Here is a 24,871-nt window from a genome sequence, read left to right as displayed (position 1 = left end):
ATGACGGAGTCTTGATGGGTAATTAAGAGATTCTAGGGAGAGGGGAGGGCAGAAGAGTGGTGTGTAGGAGGAAGCGGCCCTTCAGAAGGCAGAATGAGAGCAATCGGGGCTTTCCAGGGGGGGACTTGGGGCTTTCCTCGGCATCCACTCAGACTCCTTTCGTGTCCTTTGTCAAATCCCTGAGACAGACGGACCTCCTTATCTCCATCTGTAATAATGATGGCACGGACACGTGTGAACCCGGTTATTCTAAATTAGTAAAAATGCCAAGACTCCATAAAAACTACCCTTCTGGACTGAAGGTGTGACAGAACTTGGCGCCTATTCAAGGTCAATTATCTACTTGGAACTAAACCCCTCCCCAATTTACAGACTGGCCAACTGAAGCCAGAGGAAGAAAAGGATTTATCCAAAGTTCCAGGGGTAATCAGATTGGAGCTAAGTCCCAGAATGGATTTCTGGGTCCCTGCCAGGTCTTCTCCTTATTCCTGGGATGTTAGTCTGAGGCCCAGAGACCTATTCAGGGGCTGAGGTCCCCCCTGATGGGTTTAGGAAACTTCCAAACCGTACATGACTTTTTTCTGTTTATTTCACTGCTGTTTCCTCAGCTCCTAGAACAGTGCCTGGCACACAGTAGGTGCTCAATAAATATTTACTGAATAAACGGGAATGAGCATTTGGTGGAGGGGCAGAGGGCAGGCTGTCATCTGATTCTCCCAGGAGACTGTGTTCCAGAAAGTTCTGGCCCCTTATATGTCCATCCCAGTAGCTTTATGGCTTTGGTGTGGGAAAGTTATGAGGCCCCGTAAATCCCAGGCTTCCCTCTTTTTCTCTCCGCACCCAACAAAGCCCCAACTTCCTGCATATCAGTTAACCCCCCTCCTGCAAAACCATTTTCCTCATTGAATCTGGTTTTTTTTTTTTTTTTTTCTCATTCCCCTCCTCCCTCCTCTTCCCTTCTCTGGGAAGGGTTTCCAGGAACCTCTTCTGGGGCAAGGGTGTGTGTGTGTGTGTGTGTGTGTGCGCGCGCGATGGAGATCTTCACATTGCATCAGGAGCTTGGAGCCTGTTACACATCCATTGGGAGGAAGAGACAGAAGTGACCTATCAGAAAGGGCAAGGCCTGTCCAGCGCTGGGTGCTCCCTCCTGCTCTCCAGCGCGGTCATGGAAGGATGGCCATTCCTCGTGGCCCCCGAGGGCAGGGAGAGGGAGGGCGACACCATCCACCAAGGCAGGCCGCCTTGACCACCCTGGGGCCTGGGAACAGAAGCAGAGATGGAGAGGGGAGAGAGAGCCCAGGATAACCCCAACATTGACTCACCAGCTGTGTGACCCTGGCCTAGTCATTTGGCCTCTCCAGTGACCGCCCTGGAATAGGGCCTGGGATCATTCCCGGAGGTCCTTCTAGTTCAGGCCCTGTGGTCACCCTTTTCTCAGGATGGGCAAGGGGCTGGTGTTACACGATCCCACAAGGCCCTGCACTCCTGCTTCCATCATTTTGAAGCCTTCCTTCAAAATAAATCCCAAAGCTGACCACTGTTCCTTGCTCACCACGCCCCCCCCCCTCCCCCGTTAAGCTGCCAGCACAGCATCTCCTGCCTGAAACTATGGCAGTCACCTATCACTGGCCTCCCATACTGGTTCCCACTCAGTAGCCAGCAGGATCCTGTTCACACTTAAGTCAAATCCCACCCCTCCTCTGCTAAGAACCCTCCTGTGGCTCTCCTTTATTTCAGAGTAGAAGGCAAAATTCTCACCAGGACCTACAAAGCCCCCAAAAGGTCGGCCCGTCCTTTGCCAGTCTCATCCATCGGCGACCATTCCCCTCACCCTGCAGGCCTCCTGCTCCATCTATACCACTGTTACTTGGCTTTGCATTCTCTGCTCCCTCTGCGTGCCGTCCGCTTCCCCACCGACAGCCACACGGCTGACCCCCCACACCTGCACGTCTTAGCTCGAATGTCACTTTCCGGTGAGCCCTCCCCCGACCTCCTTCTCTAGATCAGAGTTCTCCGTCCCCTCAGTCGGCTGCATTTTTCCCCAGTACACTTACCAGTTCCAAACATTGTATTTCTTTTTATTTACTTGTTTACCGAGAGCCCCGTGAGGGTGGGGCCTGGGCTGATTTGGTCACCCTTGTGTTCCCAGCCCCAGCCAGCACAGGGCTGGGCAGAGAGTAGATATAAATAAATCTCTGTTGAACAAATGAATAAATACCCTTCTCTTGTCCTGAGCCCCTTCCCAAGCTTGCCCTGCTCGCCACTCTTCCAGCCAGTCTGCCCCGATTGCCCTTCCCTTAGGTTCTGAAAGTCTCCCTGGCCCTCAGTCCTGACTTGGAGAACACGGTTTATCTAGAAACTCACACGTGTTCTTTGTGCCCTCACTCCCTTATATGACCAGGGGCTTCCCAAGGGCAAAGATGTTCACTCTGCACTCCGTGAATTTCTTCTTCCGTCTCCTTCAGTCACAAAAATTCTACCTCCTTGTTGGAAATATCCTTTTTTCTCTTTTGGTCTTTACCTTCTGGAGACCAAACATTTGACTTCATTTACCTTGTCCCCTCCTCCAGGAAGCCCTCCCTGACTCACAGACTGGGTCCGATGTCCTTTGGGCTCCCTGTCTGAGCCCCCACCCAGTCAGGATCATCACTGTCTGGGGGCAGGTCTGCCTCCCCCATGGGAGTGTGGGCGAGTGAAGGAGGGCCAGCGGTGTCCTTGGTCACCGCTATGTCACGAGTACCACCCAGCGCAGTGCTAGGCACAGATAAACTGAAGGAGGTCACGGTGGATGATGATGGACCAGTGACCCACCAACCTCACCGTTTTCCTATTTTCTTACACTCTCCCGAATGTTAACGCAGCCTTATTTGCATACGGTTTGCATACATCAGACCAGGAGGGAAGGGAATGTGGGCTACGATTTGAGGAGCAGGGAGAGGGAGTTGTGCGCAAGTCGGAGGTTCACTGTGCTGGCGGCAGCATCTTTAGCTGGACCTGGTCCGCCTGGGGGGGTGGAGCTGCCGCCCAGCCAGCTGCCATGGCCTTGGCCATGCTGTTCCTCTTGGAAGTAAGCGGGGTCTCCAGGGTGAGCGACGCGTTGGCCATCTCCTGCGGCTTGTCACTGGCCAGGAAGCGGAGCAGATTGTGCAGGGCCTTGGCCACGTCGCTGCGGGCCCCCTCGTTGACGAGGCAGTAGAGGATGGGGTCGGCCACGCAGTTGAGGCTGGTGAAGGCCAGTGAGCTGTGATACGCTGAGAAGACGCGCTCCTCGAAGCCACAGTCCCACGGGCGGCCCAGGTAGACGGCGCTGCGTGAGAGCAGGAGCACGTGGTAGGGCGCGAAGCAGACCAGCACGATGGCGATGAGGCTGAGGGCCAGCCGCTTGATCTTGGCCTTCTCCTGGCGCTCGGTGGACACGCTGCCCCGCACGGCCCGCAGGATGCCGCGGTAGGACAGCAGCATGAGCGCCCACGGGAAGAGGAAGCCCACAAAGACCCGGTAGAGGTTCATCCAGGCCACCCAGCCCTCCATGGGGAACTTCTCAAAGCAGAAGGTGTGGTTGTAGCGGTCACGGAAGAGCTCGTCGTGGAACAGGGGTGCCGAGTTGGCCCCCAGCTCTGTGGCCCAGACCACAGAGCTCACGGCCACGGCCGTCTTGACGCGGCGCAGGCGGGCAAACCGCAGCGGGTGGGCCACAGCCAGGTACCGGTCCACGGAGATGCAGCACAGGAAGGCGATGCTGATGTAGATGTTGGTGTAGAAGATGAACCCGAAGAGCTTGCAGGAGCCAGGGCCGTGGATCCAGTTGTCGTGGTGCAGGAAGTAGTCGACCCACAGCGGCAGCGTGCAGATGTACAGCAGGTCGGCGATGCTCAGGTTCATCAGGTACACGCCCAGCTCGTTGCGCTGCCGCACCTGGCGGTAGGCCGCCCACAGGGCCAGGCAGTTGGTGGGCAGGCCCACCCCGATGACGAAGATGTAGAGGGACGGCGGGAAGAGGTGGTCCACGCGCGAGTCCACGTGGCAGCCCTCCCACGTGCGGTTGCCCATCCTCGGCACTGGGGCTTTCGAGGCACTTCCCCTGGCCCACGGGGGCTGTGGGGCCACGGGGGGCGGGAGGCCATCGGGCCCCCTGAGCCCCCTCCTTGGGGGCTCAGGGGAACATGGCGGGAGGTAGTCCACGGGGAAGAGACGAGGGTGACCGTGAATTGTGGGCCAGCCTGGGCGGGGAAGGGTAGAGCTGGAGAGGGAAAAGTTGGAGGAAGGACAGAATTAGGACAGGGAGGAGGCTTGGGGGAGGGGGGGCGGGATTATAAAAGCTTTGTCTTGTCAAGGGGGTGTCTACAGACCCAGTCAGAGTGTAAATGAGGGAATACTGGGGTATGGGTGGTGGTAAGAGGAAGATATTTGTACGGGGCGCCTGGGGGGCTCAGTCAGTTAAGCGTCCGACTTGGGCTCAGGTCATGATCTCAGTTTGTGAGTTCAAGCCCTGCGTGGGGCTCCGTGCTGACAGCTCGGAGCCTGGAGCCTGCTTTGGATTCTGTGTATGTGTCTCTCTCTCTCTCTGCCCCCCCTCCTCTCTCTCTCTCTCTCTCTTTCAAAAATAAATAAACATTAAAAAAATGTATAAAAAGGGAGATATTTGGGGAAATCGGAGAAAGTAAGTGTGGCTGTGTGGAAATGGCGAAATATGCAAGATAGTTTGAGACAGGACAGACCGCAGTCAGGGAGTGTTGAGAACGCCAGGCAAGTTCATTCAGGGTGCCGACGCTTCCCGGGACCCCAGTGTGAAATAAGGAAATAAGCAAGGTAGCCAGCAAAGAGAAGAGCGTGGAAAAGCAGGAGACCTCGGTCCGGGGAATGTGGGAAGGGTTTTTAAGAAACAGGAAGGAGGTGAGTAAGGGCTATGCAAAGGAGGGTTACAGATGGAGTGAGGAACTTGAGGGGGGCAGGGGGGGGACTCCTGGGTCGATCTTCGTACGAGCCGAGCAGCAAGCTGGGGGGAGGTGGCCCACCTCACACAGCAAAGCTGACTTAACAGCGCCTGTAGGGAGAGAGGTCTCCAGTGAGGGGAGTCAGGGACACCCCCTTCTCCCCACACCCCTTGCCATAACCTCTGGGCTGTAAGAGGGTGGATGTCCTCCTGCAAGAGGGTGGCGATGCCCAATTGAGCCTCTTTCTAAGCAATGGATCTCTAAAAGTGCAGGTCTGGGGATCCAGATATATTTTCCCAGACAGATATTAAAATAAAGACCCAACTCAGATTTTCGAACTTCCTTCCAGGGAACTGTGTAAAATGCACCGCTGTGGCATCATGCTTTGGGAAATGCTAACTCTGTCATTTCACAGACAGGGACGTGGGGCCCAGAAAGACTGGTCGCTCCCCCCAAGGATACACAGCAAGGCCATGCTGGCGGCTGGGACCCATCTTCCGCTACGAACCCAGGGCACCCCAATGTTGACAGTGATAATAACGGATAATAACAGATAGTTTATTGAGGCCCACCCCATAGCAGACCCTGTCCTAAGCACTTTTACGGGTATTAATTCATGACATTTTCAAGAACCCTACGAGGAAAATACAGCTATCCTTTCTAGTTGACAAACTGAGGCACAGAGCCGTTCAGAGACCTGTCCAAGGTGCTGATGATGAAAGAGAAAGAGAATCTCGGCTCTCACCCTTTTTCTCCAGCCTGTGATCCTGTTTCCACCCAAGAGTAACCGGACCTGGACAGAAAGGGGTCCTCGGCTGGATAGTGGGGGCTGGGAACCGTGGCTGCTCTGGACCGGGGAAGGGGAAGGGACAAGAGCTGCTGGATGTGATCACATTCGGACAGCAAGGGGAAGCCCTGGAAGCAGGGCCGGCAAACCTCCCTCGGGGACTGCTTCCCTCATTGCCTCTCCCCTGCCCTAACTTCCCTGAGTGTGAATCCTGGGCCTGTCTACCCCTTGGGGAGACCTGCAGACACAGGGCAAAGGACAGTCATGGACCACCCCCTGACCATTGTCAGCCCCAGAGGGAAGGAGAGTGAGGTCCTGAATCAGCGGCATCTTCGGAAGCCACTCTATCCAGAGCTTTGCACAGAGTTGGATTTTTTTTTAATTTTTTAACGTTTTATTTTACTGTTTGAGAGACAGAGTGTATGCAGGGGAAGGGCCGACAGAGAGAGAGACACAGAATCCAAGGCAGGCTTCAGGCTCTGAGCTGTCAGCACAGAGCCTGATGGGGGCTCGAACTCACCAACCGTGAGATTATGACCTGAGCTGAAGTCGAATGCTCCACCGACTGAGCCACCCAGGTGCCCCCAGAGTTAGTTTTTTAAGCTGTGAAAGCATCGTCATCATTATATTATTATTATTATTATTATTATTATTATTAATCTTTTTAAACAAGATCTTAACGGGAAACCCATCCAAGACAGTGAAAAGCTGCTCGGCATGCCCAGTAAAATGAGGTGGGATGAGGGGAGCCACCTTTGAAGGGTCCCCAGGACGCACTTAGAAAACCACTGGTTGGGTCAATTGGACATATGGGGAAACTGAGGCCCAGACAGGGGAAGGGATGAGCCCAAAGTCATACATCGGGCTCTTGGGAACGTCCCAGATGCCTCAGCATCTTTCCATGGGAAAGTCCTCTTGGCCCTACCTCCACCATAAATCCTGAATCCATGTATGTCTCTCGGAAACCCCTGCCGCTGTCCGCCATGCACTACCGTCACTGCCTGCTCGGACCTTTGCAGTAGCTCCTCACTGCTTTCCAGGCTGCCTTTGTGGCTTCCTTCAACTCGTTTCCCACAGGGCAGCCACAAAGGTCTTTTTAACATGGAAATCACTCCTCAGGTGACTTCTATGCTTGAAACCGCACCCCCCACCCCCAGTGCCTTCCCAGTGGCTTTAGGGTAAAATGCAAACGGCTTGCCCCAGGTGACAAGGCACTGCCGGACTTTCTCCCCCGCCTCTCCTCCCCCATCTCAGCAAGCTCAAGGCCCATGGCCTTCTTTTCAGCCTCAAAACCTTTGCTCTTTCTCAGATCTTCTTAGGACGAAGCTCCCTCACCTCCTTCACTTCCACGGGGAGGCCCTCCCCGCCCAGAGTCCCACCCCCCCCCAACACCACCCCCACCCCGGGACGCTCTCTTCACATCACCTAGTATCTTGTTCACATCTCTCTGCGGGTCTGAGGTGGACATTCCAGGAGGGCGGAGACCAGGTGTTGACTCCTGTATCCCAGCACCCAGGACAGGCCCAGCATATAGTAGACACTCAATAAATGACTGCGGCTTGAAGGAACAGGCATAGGTCAGCCCATCCCGTGATGCAAGAGAGGCCACACAACCCTCCTCCTCCCCCCTCCCCCACCCGCCCCCAACAAGTTCAAAGAAGTCCCTGTGGGGGGTCCCAGGGAAAGAGGTTGGAAGGGAAAAAGTGAAAAGGGCAGGATCTATCCGCTACATAATTGCCTTTGAAAGGTCAGGGCTGAGTCCTGTTTAGTAAGCCCTACCCCCTGTGGGGTCCTCGGCAGCCAAGCGGCTGCCCCCACCCCAGACTCACAGGCAGAGGTTCCTGGATCCTGTGGACAAAGGAGAGGGCTTGCTCCTGGCTGGAACAGCAATCCGGTCCCTTTGAATCTTCCCCACCCAGACCCAGTCCCTCAAAACACCCCCCCTCTCTCTGCTCTCAGCCTCCCCTTCTCTCTGACCCTTGGTCTCCTCCTCTCTCCCCTTCTTTCTCTCCCTCTTCTTGTAACATTGAGAAAATGCCTTCTTTTTTCAGAGTCTCAGTTCTTCTGTATAAAAGGGGGAGGGGAGGGCAGAACTTTTATATTCGTCACATCGCAGACACGAAAGTCCTTGGTAGAACATCACAACATCTACAAAATGTGCAGCATTTGAACAATTATTATTCCACGGATGAGACAGAGGAACCACAGCTGGGAGTTCCCTCTGTCCCACCCACTCAAGACCCCCCTGGATTCAGCTGGGGTGGGTACACAGGCATGCGACTTCTTTCCGGAAGCCAGAGGAAATACACTTCTCATTGCTAATTTCCTCAAGGGGGAACCAGTTGAGCGCTCATCTCATCCTCCTCCCGTCCCTCCTCAACCCACCTGCTTCCTGGGGATTCTGAGCATGGGGGAGGGGCATTCAGCCCTCTCTTCTCCCCACCTGAGATCTGCCCACCATCAAACCCTCAAAAGCACAGGACCAGAAACTCTTAGAATTCTACAGTGCAACTGGTCTATATGCCCCAACTCGGGGTGCAAGGCTATTTCTGGCCCCTTCCTGGTACACATGGGGAAACTGAGGCCCCGCGCAGCAAGACGGTTGTCTGCGTCCTATGATGTGTCAGAACTGGGCAGATCTCCTATCTTCTTAACCAAAGAGCTTCCCCTCCCCTGAATGCTTCCTCTCCTCACTCCCTGTGCTCCTGTCATTTTTCTCAAGTCGTTCTGGGGTTCTCAGCCCCCTTGGAGAATCCGCTAAAAGACACAAGGATTTTCTCAGCGCAAAAAAGCAAGTGACCACAGCGTCTTTTGTGCCCCTTCATCAACTGACTCCCTTGCCCAGCCTCCTGGGGTCAAGACCCTGCTAGCCCCTCCCCCAGAAGGGCAAGGAGGAGAGATAAACCCAAGTGAGGAGAGATAGTGAGGGGGCAGGAAGGACTGGTCAGACCCCGGCCTCCACTTTATGCCTCAGCTGCTCAAGTCAGATAAGTCCCTGGGCCCCACCAGCCACCCCTAAATCCAGCAACACTAAAGGACTGAGAGGGTTGAGGACACAAGACTAAGATGGGATGCAGCCCCCACCCACCCACCCACCCCCGCCACCCTCGGGGTTCACTCACCAGCCTTGTCCTAGAAGCCACCAGACTGCCCCCCTTCCCTCCTTTGCAGGCTCCGGCTTACCACCCCCTTGGCAGCCCCGGGGGACCGGCCAGCTCCGGTCTGCTCATTAGGGGACGAAATGTGATCACCGCGCCTCGCTCCCCACCTGGTGCCCTGGCAGCCAGGCGGAAACTGGGGGGCAGTCAGGCCACCGTGACCACCTCGCTGGGCCTCAGTTTCACCATGCCTACCAAAGGGGTCCCCATCACCCCCCCACCTCCCACACCGCCCAGAAGGGACGCCAGGGTCCTCCTACCCTACCCCTCTGACAGTCTCCATTCCAGCGTTCTCAAATCCTCGGGATCTATTGTTAGTCTGGTTCATGGTTTACCATTCTATTATTATAACATTCTAGAGCTTTACCTTTCTTCCATTCTATTATTATTATCCTAGCGGCTTTCCATGCCCTTACCCTTTAAGTTTCCAATATTCTAGGAGTCTCACATTCCAAGATTCTAAAGTTCTATTGTTAGAACACTATGATTTTTTTTAAACATTCTACGACTTTCATAATCTATTATTAAACTCTCAGTGATTATTATCTTTGCCCAGCAAACACACATACGTACTTCCCTTTTCTTTTTTTTACAGAAATGGGGGGACATACTCTATCTACAGTGAACCCCGGCTCCTTTCCTCTTCCCTTGGCTATTCTGCTTTTTAACATCCCAGCTGCCTGACATTCTAAGATTGTGCAGAATTCTAAAATACTAGGGATTGATGGGAGGTGGGGGGGGGGGGAGTAAGTAGTCATCTCCCCGTAGCCCCTAATATCTCACTACCTGGGGGGGGGGGCTCCTAGGAACCCAGGTTGCTCCCATACCCCTGCCCTGCCGGCCTTCCCCTCATCCCTCCCAGCTCGCTCACACCAGCTGAGTTATTATTTGTCTAGACACAAACCAAATTATAGGCCCTGCCCCGAGGGAGCAGTGGGCTTCATGGGGAGGGTCAGGAGAAGGCGGCGGGAATTAATCCCTGCACCGCCCCCCCCCATTTTCCTCCTCCTCTTCCCCCCTTCTCTCAAACTCCACCCCTTCCGCCCAAACCATCTCTTGTCCCTTCTCCCCTCCCCACCACCACGGTTTTAGAAATATTTTCTCTTCTCTCCTTCTCAAACGCTCCCCTCAGGATTCCAACGATTCATACCCTGGCATTCTTCCCTCGTCACTGTGAACACCTCTTTTCCCAAATTAATCCGACTTACTGGCAGCAAAAGAAGCCGGCTCTCTGGATCCGGGCTTCAGCTGAACCGGAGTCCCAGCCCCCAGCCTGGCACTGGCTCACTGTGGGGACTGCTGCTCTTGGGCCCTCAGTCTTCCCATCTGTAAAATGGGTGCTTGGCCCAGCCGCCTCGGTAAGCCCTTCGAGCTCTCTGCTTTGACCTCTGAAAGCTGCCAAGATTCCAACATCATTTTTTTTTTTTTTTGAGAAAACAAATTCTTTTAACGTCTATTTATTTTTGAGAGAGACAGAGTGCAGGCGGGGGAGGAGCAGAGAGCGAGGGAGACCCAGAATCCGAAGCAGGCTCCAGGCTCCGAGCTGTCGGCACAGAGCCCGACGACGCCGGGCTTGAACTCACGAGCCTTGAGATCATGACCTGAGCCGAAGTCGGGCGCTTAGCCGACTGAGCCACCCAGGCGCCCCGACACTACTTTTTTTTTTTGGGATTGAAGGATTCATATATCCTGAGGACCTTTGATTTGAAGGTTGTGCAGCCCCAGTCTTCCTGATCCTTCTCACGTCCTGGGCCGTTCCGTTCAAAGACTTCACACCCAAGGGTTCTTAATTATGATTCCCAGAGTTCAGGAGCTGCCCATTGTCTCTCTCATTTCCTCCCACTGGGATCCCCCAGAAAGGGAAACCTCCCCGTCCTCACCCCAAACCTGAACTGGAGTTCATCTGCAGAGCCAGAGCTTGTGAGGAGCCCTCTTGGAGGGTTCAAGAGGAAGGGGGCTGGTGGTGGGCCCTGGGGTGGGGACCCTGGGGGTGGGGGGTGGCCCCTATCATCTCTGTGCCTGCACACAAGTCCCCCAGCGCACATCCTGCCTGAGTCCGCAACACACATCTCACGGCCAACAATGCCTCACAGAAATTCCAGAGCTCTCCCTCAGCCTCGTCGGGGGTGGTGGGATGTCCAGGGCAAGCAGCGGGGGAGGGGGGAGGGAGGTGGAGGCAGGAAGGAGTTAACGGTGACCTAGCCAAATCCTGGAAGGGAGGAAGTGGGGGAGGAAGTCCACCCCCCCAGCCAGGAATTCCTGAAATTGGAGGGTGGGGTGGGTGCGACCTCAGGAGCAGTGGGGTGACTCTCTAAAGGGGGCTCTGGGGTCACGGTGCCATTCAGAGTCCACCAGCCCCAACTGGCAAGCCTGCTTCCCCCCACTCCGCTCCCAGGCAGCTCCTAGGCCCAGGGGAAACCTCTGGGATGCACCAGAATTCGGAATGAGGTGACGATGGGGTGACGGTGCCAGTAGAGGGTCTTTAAGATACGCAGAGGAAGAGACAGAAATACGAGAGAGAGAGGGAGGGACAGGAAGGGAAAGGGCAAAGAGGTGCACAGAGGCCGGGAGAACCACGGAGTTGGAGGCAGAGAGCGCCGCTGAGCCTCAGAGGGACAGGGGCAAAGGGAGACAGGGAGAAGGGATACAGAGACGGAGAGGCAGAGCCAGAGACCGACGGAGACCCGGCAGAGACACAGAGACATCCAGAGAGGCAGAAGGAGAGGCACGCCGAGAGGGGGAGAGGACCGCAGGTGGGGACCCATCAGAGACGGGCGCCGAGAGGGGAGGCCGACCCAGAGACGCGGTCCGCGCGCAGACGGCGGGAACGCCAGCCCCAGAGAGGGGCGGGGACGGGCCGGCGCGGGAGACTGAGGCAGCCGACGCCCAGGCGCAGGGCCCCCGAGGGGCTCGCCGAGGAGCGGCCCCCGGCGGCCGGACGCCCGGCGGGAGCCGGGGAGGGACCGGCGCCTACCTGCGCGGAGCGGCTGGACGGGGCGGGCGGCGCCTCTCTCGGCTGCAGCTGCGTCTGGGCTCGACCGCGGCGCAGGGACCCGGCGGCGACTCCTCCCGGCCCCGGGCCGCAGCCGCCGGCCGAAGCCCCGCCCCGCCCCGGCCGGCCCCGCCCCCATTAACCCCTCCCCGTCGCCGCCCCTTAACCCCTTTAAGCTTTCACCCCGCCAAAGGCAGGAAACCTCACCTGCTGCCCTAGCGCCCCCAACCCCCCCCACCCCCCCACCCCCGCGAGTCCCCAGCCTGGAGGCCGGGCCCCCATCTCATTAACCCCGCGTGCTGACCCTCCCTCCAGCCCCACACCTCCGACTCGACCGACCCTTCAGACTTTGACCCTCGTTGAGCTGAGCTATTTCCTCCCCTCCCAGGCCCAGTCCTTAACTTTCTGGTCATTGCGTGCCTCCCTTCCCAAGGGACAGCACAAACGAGCGGGGCCAGGGCCACCCCTGGAAGGAGTGCTGCCTCTTGGCTAGCCAGACCTTAGGCTAATGACTCTGTGCCTCAGTTTCCGCTTCTGTCCAAGTGGTCCCTCGCCTGGCGAGTGTCATGGGGAATGTCATTTCGTAGTGTTAACGCTACCAAGTCTATAAAGCATGCCCCCCCTCCGCCCCGTCCTTCCGTTCCTCCCTGTTCCATTTACTTTTCCCCCCCGTAGAAATTGTCCCATCACACATTCAATGTACTTCATCCCCCCCCCCCCCCCTTTTTTTCATTATCTGTTTGCATCTGGTTTCTTTGCTGCTGCCCAGCAGATAGCCGGACACACGATAGGTGTGCAAGAGACCCGTTTTCAGCGAGTGCATACGGGAACGATCAATGCTTCAAAAGCATTTGCTGAGTTTCATTACGACCATCACGACCTTCAGAAATTGGTCGTGAGAATTCATTCCATCTTGGTCAAAGCACTTGGGACAGACCTGGCATGGAGCACGCAGAAACGCCAGCTATTAGGTTCACAAATTCGTTTGTCTTTCATTCTTTTTTTCATGTGTTTGTTTTTAAAGTTTATTTATTTATTTAGAGACAGAGAGCACGGGGGCGGGGCAGAGAGAAAGAGGGAGAGAGAAAATCCCAAGCAGCCTCCTCCTCCTTGCCAGCCCAGAGCCTGACACGGCTCAATCCCATGAACCCTGACATCATGACCTGAGCCAAAATCAAGAGTCCGATTCTTCACTGACCGAGCCACCGAGGCGCCCCATCTTTCTTTATTTTCAATAAAAATTAAAGTGCCCGGATCTTGGGGCACCTGGGTGGCTCAGTTGGTTAAGCATCTGACTTTGGCTCAGGTCATGATCTCATGGTCCGTGAGTTCAAGCCCCACGTCGGGCTCTGTGCTGACAGCTCGGAGCCTGGAGCCTGTTTCAGATTCTGTGTCTCCCTCTCTCTCTCTCTGCCCCTCCTCTGCTCATGCTCTGTCCCTCTCTGTCTCAAAAATAAATAAATGTTTGAAAAAAATAAAAAATAAATTAAAAAAAATAACAAAATGCCCGGATCTTAAGGGAACAATACCATGAATTGTGACAAACAGATACACTCGTGTGACTAAGCACCCAAATCAAGACACAGAACATTTCCCGCACTCAAGAACATTGTTCTTTGCTCCTTTCCGTTTTTTTTTTTTTAAAGGTAGCTATTCTTATAGTCATTTGCTGTGTGCCCTTGGACAAGTGACTTCCCCTCTCTGAGCCGTATTACCTACTTCTTCTCAGGGCTCTTGAGGGACACAGAAAGCGAGAGAGAGTCAACCAAGCGCCCAAGCGACCTGCAAAGCACAGAGGAATAGAGACATTTGCCTTTCTTCCTCCTTCAAGGACACAGTCGGGGAAAGCATTCAAGGGAGGTATCACGAAGGCTGTAGCCCCTCCCGACAAAGAACCCGGGACGCGTCCTATCAGTTTCAAGACAAGCCCCGCAGACCCCTCTTGTCAGAACAAGCTTGGTCATTCCAAGCTCCTCCTAAGAAGAAATTCTAAGGGGCCACTGGCAGTGAGGATCCCCTTGTCTCCTGGGCTCACCTGGTGGGAGCATTTATGAAGGGACGTTTCGGGGGGGTGGGAACGGTGAAGGAACCCACATAGTATGAGGCGGCAGCAGGGGACCAGCCACAGTGAGAATCAAGCCATTGCCACCCTTAGGGCAGGGAGCTGGGGGTTGGAGAGGAGGCCACAGAACTCGAGGCTCTAGGCAGAGGAACACAGCCACTGCCAGAAGGGCAGGGATGCAGGGAGGGGCCCCCCAAATAAATACTCCCACCTCTCCCCTCCTGCATTCCTATTGCCTCCAATAGGCAGAACCCAACCAGAAGGCGGAGGGCGAAGGACCCCCGTGGATGGAGTGGACACAGGGCGGTCTCCCAAGGTCCAGGGCAGGAGGAGAAGGGCTCAGCGTCACTCTGGGGGGCAGGTGGAGAGAATCGCCCGGCACTTTTTCCATGCAGGTCTAAGACCCGGCACAAGGGGGCGACAGAGCACCGGGAGCACCAATGAAAAAGGCTGTTTCCAGAGCGTGGGCCACACAGAAAAGGAGGCTTTGATTTGAGAGCGGTAGGAAACTGGCTTCTGAAACCTGGGGGTCTGGAGGGGTGATAGGATGGCTGAGCGGTACCGGCTGCGTAGGAGTTCTCCAAGTGGATGCATTCAGACTTGGTGTCCGGATGCAGAGGGAACCGCATGTACGGAGGCTCAGAGGCATGAAATGTGCAGGGAAGGGCAAACACTCGTGGTACAGATGGCTGGAGATAGCAGATGGGGGCAGGAGAGGCTTCTGGCTGGAAGAGCAAAGAATAAGAAAGGATTGGGGGGAAAAAAAGGGGGAGGGCGGCTGACATTCAATGACCGCTGACTAAATTCCAGGCACTGTGCTAAGCACTTGGTGTGAATACCTCATTTAATCCTAAACAACGGCAAACAAACACACCTACACGGAGATGCCATTTCACAGATGCAAACACTGAGGCATAGATGAGGAAGTTGAAACGCAGGAATTTTGGCAATTGGGTTCCAGTGCTTTAACCACTGGTTGGCTATTTCTCAGGGTGGGAAATCGAGGGTTGAGGTGTTTGAACTTTGGCCCCCTTTGTAGAAGAGACTTTCAACTCGCTCACTCAGAGAACTCTCATATTCATCCAGCAAACATTCCCTGAGCCCCTGCTGTTGTGCTGGGCAGCGCTGGGGACACAGCAGTGACCGCAACGGCCCTGGCCCTTCCCTTCCAGGACTGGCAGCCAGTGTGGGGGTGACAAATATCCCTTACAGTGACACTTCGGCAGGTGGGAGGGGGGTGCTGGAAGCCAGAGGGGCTCTGTCACAGTTTTTTTGGGGGGGGAAATAGGAGGGAGGAGGGAGGAGAAAACTATTAGAATTTCTACCTGAAACTCTCCCCTCACTTGGTTCATTTCTTCCTCATCCTTCACTGTTCCACTCTGCTATCCCCTCCAGGAAGCCCTCCTGGTGCTCCCTTGGTCTTCCTCTGCCCCCTCAGGGTCATCATTGTCTGAGGATGGGTCTGCCCTCCCCAATAGACTATGAGTACCTTGAGGGCAGGGCTGGGGCTCTGTCCCTCACCACTGTGCCCAAGCATTGCCCAGCTTACGGACTGACCTAGAATAAACATTCTCCTTGCATACATTAAAGAATTCATTCGGGGAGCCTGGGTGGCTCAGTGGGTTAACTTCAGCTCAGGTCGTGATTCGTGAGTTCGAGCCCCGCGTCGGGTTCTGTGCTGATGGCTCAGAGCCTGGAACCTGCTTCAGATTCTGTGTCTCCCTCGCTCTCTGCCCCTCCCCTGCTTTCATTCTCTCTGTCTCCCCAAAATAAATAAATATTTAAATTTTTTTTAATTTAAAAAGAAACTTGTGATTCCTGCCTATATGATAATCTATAATCTTTTGACCTTTTACAAGATCTGCAAAAGTATACATAACTCTGTAAAAACTATTCATTCTCTGGAGCATGTTTCCCAAGCAGCTGTCCTAACTTGGGCTCGAATAAAACTCTTTTTCTTAGTTTTAGGGATTCTTTTTATTTTTAAATAAGTTTTTAAGTTTATTTGTTTATTGTTGAGAGAGAGAGAGAGAGAGACACAGAGAGCACAAGGACTGGGGAAAGGCAGAGGGAGAGGGAGACACAGAATCCGAAGCAGGCTCCAGGCTCCGAGCTGTCAGCACAGAGCCCAACGCGGGGCTCGAACTCAAGCCGTGAGATCATGACCTGAGCCAAAGTCGGACGCCTAACCGACTGAGCCACCCAGGGGCCCCTTACCTGTTCTTTTAATACTTGTATTCCTTGGGCAATGGGATGGCCATACATGTCATTAGGGCGGCTGGAGATCTTAAGACTCCCGTGTAAGGTTTCCTTCCAAATAACCAGGTATGATCCCTCGATGAACATAAATACAAGATTTGTCTGACCGCGTGCTTCCCGAAGGGGACCGATTAGATCTAGTTGGGGCACTCCCCTAACGGGGGACCACTCTCCTGAGGCTGGATCATGGATAAAGCTCATGAGAACGTTGCGTGAATTAGAAAAGAGTTCCATATTTTCTTTTTTTTTTTTTAATCTTTTTTTTTTTTACATTTATTTATTTATTTATTTTTGAGAGACAGAGACAGAGCACAAGTGGGGGAGGGGCAGAGAGAGAAGGAGACACAGAATCCGAAGCAGGCTCCAGGCTCCGAGCTGTCAGCACAGAGCCTGATGTGGGGCTCGAACTCACAAACCGCAAGATCATGACCTGAGCCAAAGTCAGAAGCTCAACCGACTGAGCCACCCAGGTGCCCCAAGAGTTCCATATTTTCATCTTTTCTCCGTGTCTCTCATATGTCCTTACCCATTGGCTGGTTGGTGTTCTCGAGCCTTCTCTCAGATGGAAACTACTTCTGGCTTAGATATAGAATGTTTCATGTGATATGAAATAGCTGCCCCTTCTTGGGGCGCCTGGGTGGCTCAGACACTTGAGCGTCCAACTTCAGCCCAGGCCATGATCTCACGGTTCGTGGGTTCAAGCCCCGCGTCGGGCTCTGTGCTGACAGCTCGGAGCCTGGAGGCGGCTTGGGATTCTGTGTCTCCTTCTCTCTCTGCCCCTCCCCTGCTTGCGCTGTCTCAAAAATGAATAAACACTGAAAAATCAACAAACAAACAAATAAATAAAGTAGCTGCCCTTTCTTAACAAAGGTCAGGACCTCTTCCCTACCCATTAATACTGGATCTAGAGGCTCACCAAGGGTTTTATTATTGGTCATCACGTATATCAGCTCCAATCTCTGTGGCATTTCCGTCCGTTCATGGACACCCATTCCAGTCTAGAATGCCATGGAGAGGTGAAGGGAGGTCGACATCCCTTCTCAAGTGGCACAAAGGTGTCAAGAGCGGTCAGGGATGAGGGATGTCTCCCCCCCCACTCTGAACCCCAAGAACCTTCGCCAACATTTCCTGATGGGACACCATTCAGAAGCTGAGGGCAATTTTGGTACCTATGGACTCCTAGGTAGTTAATGGACTCTCCTCGTTTTGTAGGAATTAACCACGCATCAGCTTCCTCGATCCCAAAGGATCCCTTCTTGGACCGTCTCCTAACATACTGGCGTCGATTTGGATGTAAAAAAAAAAAAAAAAGCACCAGGGCCACCTGACTGCCTCAGTGGGTAGAGCCTGCGACTCTCGCCCCCCGGGGTTGCGAGTTTGAGCCCCATGTTGGGTTTAGAGCCAACTGGTAAATAAATGAATGAATGAATGAATGAATGAATGAATAAATAAATAAATAAATAAATAAAGGAGGCACCGGGGTGGCTCAGTCGGTTAAGCATCCGACTTCAGCTCAGGCCATGATCTCACAGTTCGTGAGTTCGAGCCCCACATCAGGCTCTGTGCTGACAGCTTGCGATTCTCTCTGCCCCTCCCCACATTCTCGCTCTCTCTCTCTCTCTCAAAATAAATACAAAATTTATTAACAAATAATAAAAAAGGAAAGAGAAAAAGCAGCAAACCCAACCCCCAAAGGGCACAACTCTCTCTCTCTCTCTCTCTCTCTCTCTCGCTCACTCGCTCGCCTGCTCTCACATCTCAAGAGTGTACTTTTTGCCTTTGGTATACTTTCCCGCTGTGCTGCATGTCTGTCCTTGAATTCCTTCTCCTGAGGAGACCAAGAACCCTCGGCCACTCCTTTGGGTCTGGCTAGGGGACTCTGGGGTCTCCCCAGTTCCCCCGGCAACATCTTTCTGGCAACCACAGAGGGACAAGGTGACAGCAACCCTCTTTGTGGCTGAGTCGCCAGCTCTTGCTTCCTTGCCCTTCGTTGCTTAGTCACTGTTCTCCTTTGTTCCGCTCTCTCTTTTGATCTACAGGAAGAGGCCTAAAAAGGACACCTCGTGTGCTTCCTTCCCTTCTCTTCTTTTGTTACACTGTTGGCCTCCATATAAACTAGAGGATGGGAAAGTCTGCCCAGAAAAATGTCCCCACATCCCACATGGTCAGGCCTTTATGGCACTGTACCAAAACCCTGATCTGTCCATTTGCCTTTAGGGGGCCCGAGGACACCCCTCCTGACTCTCTACTCTTTTTTTAATGTTTCTTTTCTTTTCTTTAATGTTTTGATTTTATTTTTGAGAGAGAGACACACACACAGTGAGAGCAAGGGAGGGGCAGAGAGAGAGGGAGACACGGAATCCGAAGCAGGCTCCAGGCTCCGAGCTGTCAGCACAGAGCCCGACATGGGGCTCGAGCTCACGAACCGTGAGATCATGACCTGAGCCGAAGTCGGATGCTTAACCGAGTCACCCAGGCTAATCTGGTTTTTTTGTTTGTTTGTTTAGTTGTTTTAGAACAATTTTATTTATGTTTTTTTAGAGACAGAGAGCGTGAGGGGGCGGGGGGGGGGGTGCGGTGGGGGAGACAGAGAGGCACAGAGGATCCAAAGCAGGCTCCAGGCTCTGTGCTGACAGCAGAAAGCCTGATGCGGGGCTCCAACTCACAAACCTGGTGTAGAACCTGGATCTGGTGTAGATCTTGAGAGCATCTTGGTGGACTCTGTGTTGTCTGTGCGGTTTCCTCCCTTGTTAGTTTCCAGGTTAGGAAACTAACTGGAAACTAACTGGCTAGGATCCCTGGAGCCAATTGTCTGATTAGTCTCCTGCTGGCCAGGGACTTTAAGGAATATTCCCAAGCAGCTGCCCAAACACCTTTAGTCTCAGGGAAGTTCCACCTTCTCCGGCCCGACATGGATTGCCTAGTTTCACTTTCTGTTGGTGGAAGGAAAAAGTGTGTCTGTTCATCAGCAGGAGCTGACGAGCTTCGGGGCCGGGAGCCCTCTTTCTCTGCCCTCGGTGCTTTTATCCACCTGCAGCCTTCCTGGAGGCGCCTCACCTCTGCTGCCCCCCCACCTCCCTCTCCTCCTGTTTCTGCACCACCACGGCTCAGCTTGCGTCACAGGCTCCCGCACCACCCTCCGTGCCTCCGGCCATTGGCTCCTGCTTCTCCCCCCCCCCCCCCCCGCCCCCAGGAGCAAAGAGCACCCCTCCCTGGACTGCAACGGCCCACTTCAGATTTCCCCACAGGTGTCCCAGATAAAATCGAAAATTGGAGAACAAGCTGATTGACCCAGTGGTCCCAGCTGCAACCGATTCCGTATTTAAACTAGTTTAAGTGTGTTAAATTTAATTAAGGCAAACCTGTCTTTAGAGTTATCAGCATTAAATACAAAGCCTCTCCGGGCCCCTGGGTGGCTCAGTCGGTTAGGCATCCGACTTCGGCTCGGGGCATGATCTCACAGTTCGTGGGTTCGAGCCCCGCATCGGGCTCTGCGCTGACAGCCTGGAGCCTGCTTCGGATTCTGTGTCTCCCTCTCTCTGCTCCTCCCCTGCTCATGCTCTGTCTCTCTCTCCTTCAAAAATAAATTAAAAAATAATAAAATAAATACAAAGACTTTCACTCTAGGGGCACCTGGTGGGCCCCGTTGGCAGAGCATGTGACCCTTGATCTCAAGGGTGTGAGTTCAAGCCCCATGTCGGATGTAGAAGTTATGTAAAATCTCTTGTTTTATTTATTTAAATTTATTTTTCTAAAGAAGAACTTCTTTGCACGAGCAAGTGGGGGAGGGCCAAAGAGAGAGGGAGAGAGAGAATCCCAAGGAGACTCTTCGTTGACAGAGTCCCACTCCAGGCTCCATCTCAAGAGTGTGAGATCATGACCTGAGCCAAAATCATGAGTCAGACACCCAACTGAGCCACCCAGGTGCCCTGAGATTACATAAAATCTTAAAAAAAAACAAAAACAAAAACACAAATTATTATTCCACCAAGGTTTACTAAAGGTCATAAGCTCGTGTTCTCTCTGTTGTAATTAGTCAACAACAACAAAAAATAAACGATGGTCAATTTTGTCTGTCTCATAAGATTTTCCATGGGTAATTGTTAAAAACAAATAGGTTGAATAAATAAAAAGGTTTACAAGCAAAACTTTAAATTGCTTTCAAAATCTTTGGTAACCTGACCCTTTGAAGTTTTGCTAAGTCAAATGATAAACTGGACTGAATTCACGGGACATCTAAACTTTTTCCAAATAAGATAAAACACTAAAGTATTGATTACTGAACAGAAGTTCGTGCTTTTGGCTTCTTATTTCAGAGAAACTGAGGATACTGGAGTCCATTGGTAAACACGCATTATGCTTTATTGAACGGTTGTACTGGGATAAACATATGGGTTTTTTTTTAACTTATCTAAATTAATTTTTATTTATTTTTAAAGACTGATGTTTAAATTTATTTTAATGTTTATTTTTTTTTTTTTTGAAAGAGAGACAGAGCGAGAGCAGGGGAGGGGCAGAGAGAGGGAGACACAGAATCCGAAGCAGGCACCAGGCTCTGAGCCATCAGCACAGACCCCGACGCGGGGCTTGAACTCATGAATCATGAGATCATGACCTGAGCCGAAGTCAGATGCTTCACCAATGGAGCCACCCAGGCACCCCCATATCTTTTTTTTAAATTTTTTTAAAATTTTTTTAAAGTTTATTATTTATTTTTGAGACAGAGACAGAGCATGAATGGGGGAGGGGCAGAGGATCTGAAGTGGGCTCTGTGCTGACAGTAGAGTGCCCAATGTGGGGCTCTAACTCGAGAACTGTGAGATCATGACCTGAGCAGAAATCAAGAGTCTGTTGTGGGGTGCCTGGTGGCTCAATCAGTTAAGCCTCTGACGCTTGGTTTCAGCTCAGGTCATGATCTCACAGTTTCGTGGGTTTGAGCCCCGCATTAGGCTCTGCACTGGCAGTGTGGAACCTGCTTGGAATTCTCTCTCTCTCCCTCTCTCTTTGCCTCTCCCCTACTTGTGCTGTCTCTCTCAAAATAAATAAATTAAAAAAAAAAAAAAAAAGAGTCAGTCGCTTAACCAACTGAGCCACCCAGGTGGCCCTACATTTATTATTTTTAAAAATAATCTCCACAACCAATGTGGGGCTCAAACTCACAACCCCGAGATCAAGAGTTACATGTTCTACCGACTGGGCCAGGCAGGTGCTCAGTCACCCCTGGGAAACTTTCTCTTAAGGTATCCATGACTTCCAGAAATATAACAAAGCATTCCTTTGTGAACAAACTGAAACATTTAACTTTTCTCCCTGCCTGAACCCTCCAGAATTCAGAAACTCTTCGCGGGAGTATTCTTTCTTTCAAGACAATTACAGTTATTTGCATTAGTTCAGCAAGAATCTGTTCTCCTCGTAACAGGACACCATTGGAAACACTGGTTATATTACCCAGGCTTTGACTGGAATGTCATATATGAGACATAGACTCAGCTACGCCTGGACAGCTTTAAGGTACTAAGGTTGACTTTATGGAACCAAGAGAATCCCATGGAAACGTTGGCCTGATACCTTGCTTACACAGCTCCTGGCGGCCTTACCAGGTAAGTAAAGAATATCACCCCTGGAAGGTGTGTCCGAATCTCAGGATATTTTGGAGACCTAGAGAAGAGGAATTCACCCAAATCTGCAGGAATTGCAAGCGAGTCTGATGACCAGCATTTGGCTTGGCTCTGGCCTCGAGAACCTACTAAAAGTTCAATCTAGGGGCACCTGGGTGGCTCAGTAGGTTGAGCGTCCGACTTCAGCTCAGGTCATGATCTTGCGGTTGGTGAGTTCAAGCCCCACATCGGGCTCGCTGCTGTCAGCCGTATAGCCCTCTTGGGATCCTCTGTCTCCCTCACTCTCTGCCCCTCCCCCACTCGCGCTCTCTTTTCAAAAAGAAATAAACGTGAAGAAAAAGACATTACATTTAAAAGCTCAGTCTAGAGATTCCTTAGGAAAAGTTCCAGCAAAGTAGATTTTAAAGGATCCCTATGAGGGGCACCTGGGTGGCTCAGTCGGTTCATGGTGAGACTCTGGCTCAGGTCGTGAGTGGGTTTGAGCCCAGAGTGGGTGCTGATGCAACTCTCTTCCCCCCCCCCCCATATTCTCTCTCTCTCTCTCTCAAAATAAATAAAAGCTTAAAAAAAATAAAGAATCCCTATGATTAATCACTGTTCTTTCTGAGCTTATGTAAATAATTAGGCCAAGTTTGATAAATCTGGGCTTGTTTTACAAATGAGTTAGTCTTGATGTGGCCATCTCTGGAAATAAGGGTGAATTTAGAGAGAAAAACTATGTTTCAGAAATGCATCCTTATGGATGTTAGATTCAAGTTTTCGTCGTCTTTAAGTGTTTGTTGTTTGGGGGCACCTGGGTGGCTCAGTCGGTTTAGCGGCGGGCTCTTGATCTCCGCTCAGGTCTTGATCTCAGGGTTGTGAGTTCGAGCCCTGCGTTGGGCTCCATGCTGTGTGAAGCCTACTTAAAATATAAATAAAATGAGTAGGTAAACTTGTTGCTTGCCTAAGCTAGACAACGTGAGGGGTATTGTCACTATAGCTCAAATGTAGACAATCTTTATGCCTATTCCTCTGTGGGGATAATAATTGAGAGCCCCGCGGGTATATGATTATTTTAACAGTTGGAAGATAAGATAGACTTCCTGACAGTTGTGAAACTCAGCTGTCAGCTTGATAAATTCTATGTGGCCAGGATAACAAAATCACTCCTTAAAATGTCAGAGCTTACCCTATGGACTTGTGGAGACAATGGATGGCCCCAACTTTCTTTCTTTCTTTCTTATCTTTTTTCAACGTTTTACTTAATTTTGAGAGACACAGCATGAGCGGGGGAGGGGCAGAGGGAGAGGGAGACACAGAATCCAAAGCAGGCTCCAGGCTCTGAGCTGTCAGCACAGAGCCCAGGGCAGGGCTCCAACCCATGAACTGTGAGATCATGACCTGAGCCAAAGTCAGACACTTAACCAACTGAGCCACCCAGGCGCCCCGGCTCCACCTTCTTCTTCTTCTTTTTTTTTTTTTTTTTTTCATTTTTTAATTTTTTCCCACCTTCTTTATAACTGGATTGGAGAAGGGGTTTGGGGATGCCCTCATCTACCGGGACTACTCACCTCCCGCTTGCCAGCAATTCCTCCCAATGAGGATATTGTCAAGGTTAGACATCAGGCAAAGAGGACTTCTTCATGGTTTTATCCCTTAGCCATATTTGTCCCGAGGGCCACCCCTACCGATGTAAAATTACAAATAGAGGCTTTAGCCAAGCATACAGCTGCCATCATTAACCCAATCCAACATGAGTCACCCACGAATTCAAAAAGAAGCCCTCCGAAACCAAACCCTTGAGTCATGGCCCAATAATGCTCGCCCAATGGGATGGCTCCCCGCAGAATCCCGTGACCACGTCATCACTTTACAGGCAACTGTTTGGTTTGCTACCTACTAGACCAGGCAACCAGGCATCAGACTGCATCCTCCAGTTGCCCCTGCATTGATTCTCTTAAAGACCCTACACTGTCACTTCATGATGGGTTAAATTCCTGGCCGGGAGGTGGACTATGGTCCACCCCAAAGGGTCTTCTTACCACATTGATCATTTTTATTACAATATTAATCCTAAGATGTCTTTTTGGGCTTTGCTCTTTCTCCTATTGTCGAGATACATGCGAGCAGTTCCTGACTCCTTCACCCAGCCAACAGATGATCCCTGCCCCTCAAAACAAGTTCACCCCAATGTCCTCTCTGCACTCTACAGCAATGGTCTTCCATTGTTACTTGCCGGGACAGATAGTGACCAACTTAGGTCCGTAGGTAGGGACATCTCTATGATCGCTGTCAGCTTGAAGAAGTCACAGAAGATGTGCCCTTTGCCCTTCTACAACCTTGAAGATTCAAGGGCCAAAGATTGGTCACTGGGGGCGGTGTGTGTGTGTGTGTGTGTTGTGATGAGGGATAGAGGCAGGAAAATGTTCACCTTTAACCGAGGCTCACCTGTGTAGTTCTGATAAGGATCAAATAAGTTCTGGTCGCTACATTCTTAAAGGGTCCCATGACTGCCTGTACGTCTCATCGATAGTTAGTATCAAACTGAATGACAAGCACCAGAGAAATCTTGCGAAAGTAGTTTCACGAGTAGAAATTCGGAGAAGACATTTATGATCTGATACTCCCTGCAGGTTCTCTCCCTCCTTGAGCCCTAAGCACATAACCACCAGCTTCAGACGGCGAAGGTGTGGCTCTCTCTGCCCACGGGTCTTGTCCGCATGCTACTTGTATACCCGTACTAGCTTGCGCCATAAACCATCTCAAGAATTTTCTTGACCATCACATCGCGCTCAAGGATTGCGCAACAAGTGGCTGAAATAGCTTCGTTCCAGGGAGTCAGTGGTCACTAATGAAGAGCAAAGACTTTGCCCTCCTTGTCCTAGGGCAGCTGCTGGGGTTGGCAAAACTCGATGCCTCTGCTGCACTAGTTAGTCCTAGGCGCCCAGCTTCACCTCGTGGTTCCTCACTGCGGGATGGACACCACCACTGAAAACACACAATGCTTTCGGCCAGCCAGTCAGCCTCTTGTGAGATTCTGGTATGCTCTCCCCCTCACACTTCTATTCACTGCTGCAACACC

General features: G+C 52.2%; 1 protein-coding gene across 5 annotated transcripts; it reads right to left on the bottom strand.

The window, feature by feature from the left end:
- Positions 1–1,726: 1,726 nt before the first annotated feature.
- GPR4 (G protein-coupled receptor 4) lies at positions 1,727–11,982 on the bottom strand. Of its 5 annotated transcripts, XM_060651482.3 has the most exons (3): positions 7,147–8,806; positions 6,647–6,813; positions 1,727–5,044 (listed from the first exon to the last, which is right to left on the bottom strand). In XM_060651482.3, exon 3 carries the CDS (start codon positions 4,048–4,050, stop codon positions 2,962–2,964), a length of 1,089 nt encoding a protein of 362 aa, XP_060507465.1. In that variant the 5' UTR covers positions 4,051–5,044; positions 6,647–6,813; positions 7,147–8,806; the 3' UTR covers positions 1,727–2,961. The 5 variants fall into 5 exon arrangements, with proteins under 5 accessions (XP_060507465.1, XP_060507464.1, XP_060507468.1 ...); XM_060651481.3 differs by lacking the exons at positions 6,647–6,813; positions 7,147–8,806 and adding an exon at positions 11,854–11,982; XM_060651485.3 differs by lacking the exons at positions 6,647–6,813; positions 7,147–8,806 and adding an exon at positions 11,854–11,937 and having other exon boundaries at positions 1,727–4,240.
- Positions 11,983–24,871: the final 12,889 nt, after the last annotated feature.

This window comes from Panthera onca, chromosome E2 (genome assembly GCF_046562875.1).
Source record: "Panthera onca isolate mPanOnc1 chromosome E2, mPanOnc1 haplotype 2, whole genome shotgun sequence".
In the NCBI taxonomy this organism is placed as follows: domain Eukaryota; kingdom Metazoa; phylum Chordata; class Mammalia; order Carnivora; family Felidae; genus Panthera; species Panthera onca.
This window is presented reverse-complemented; position numbering and strand designations above follow the sequence as displayed.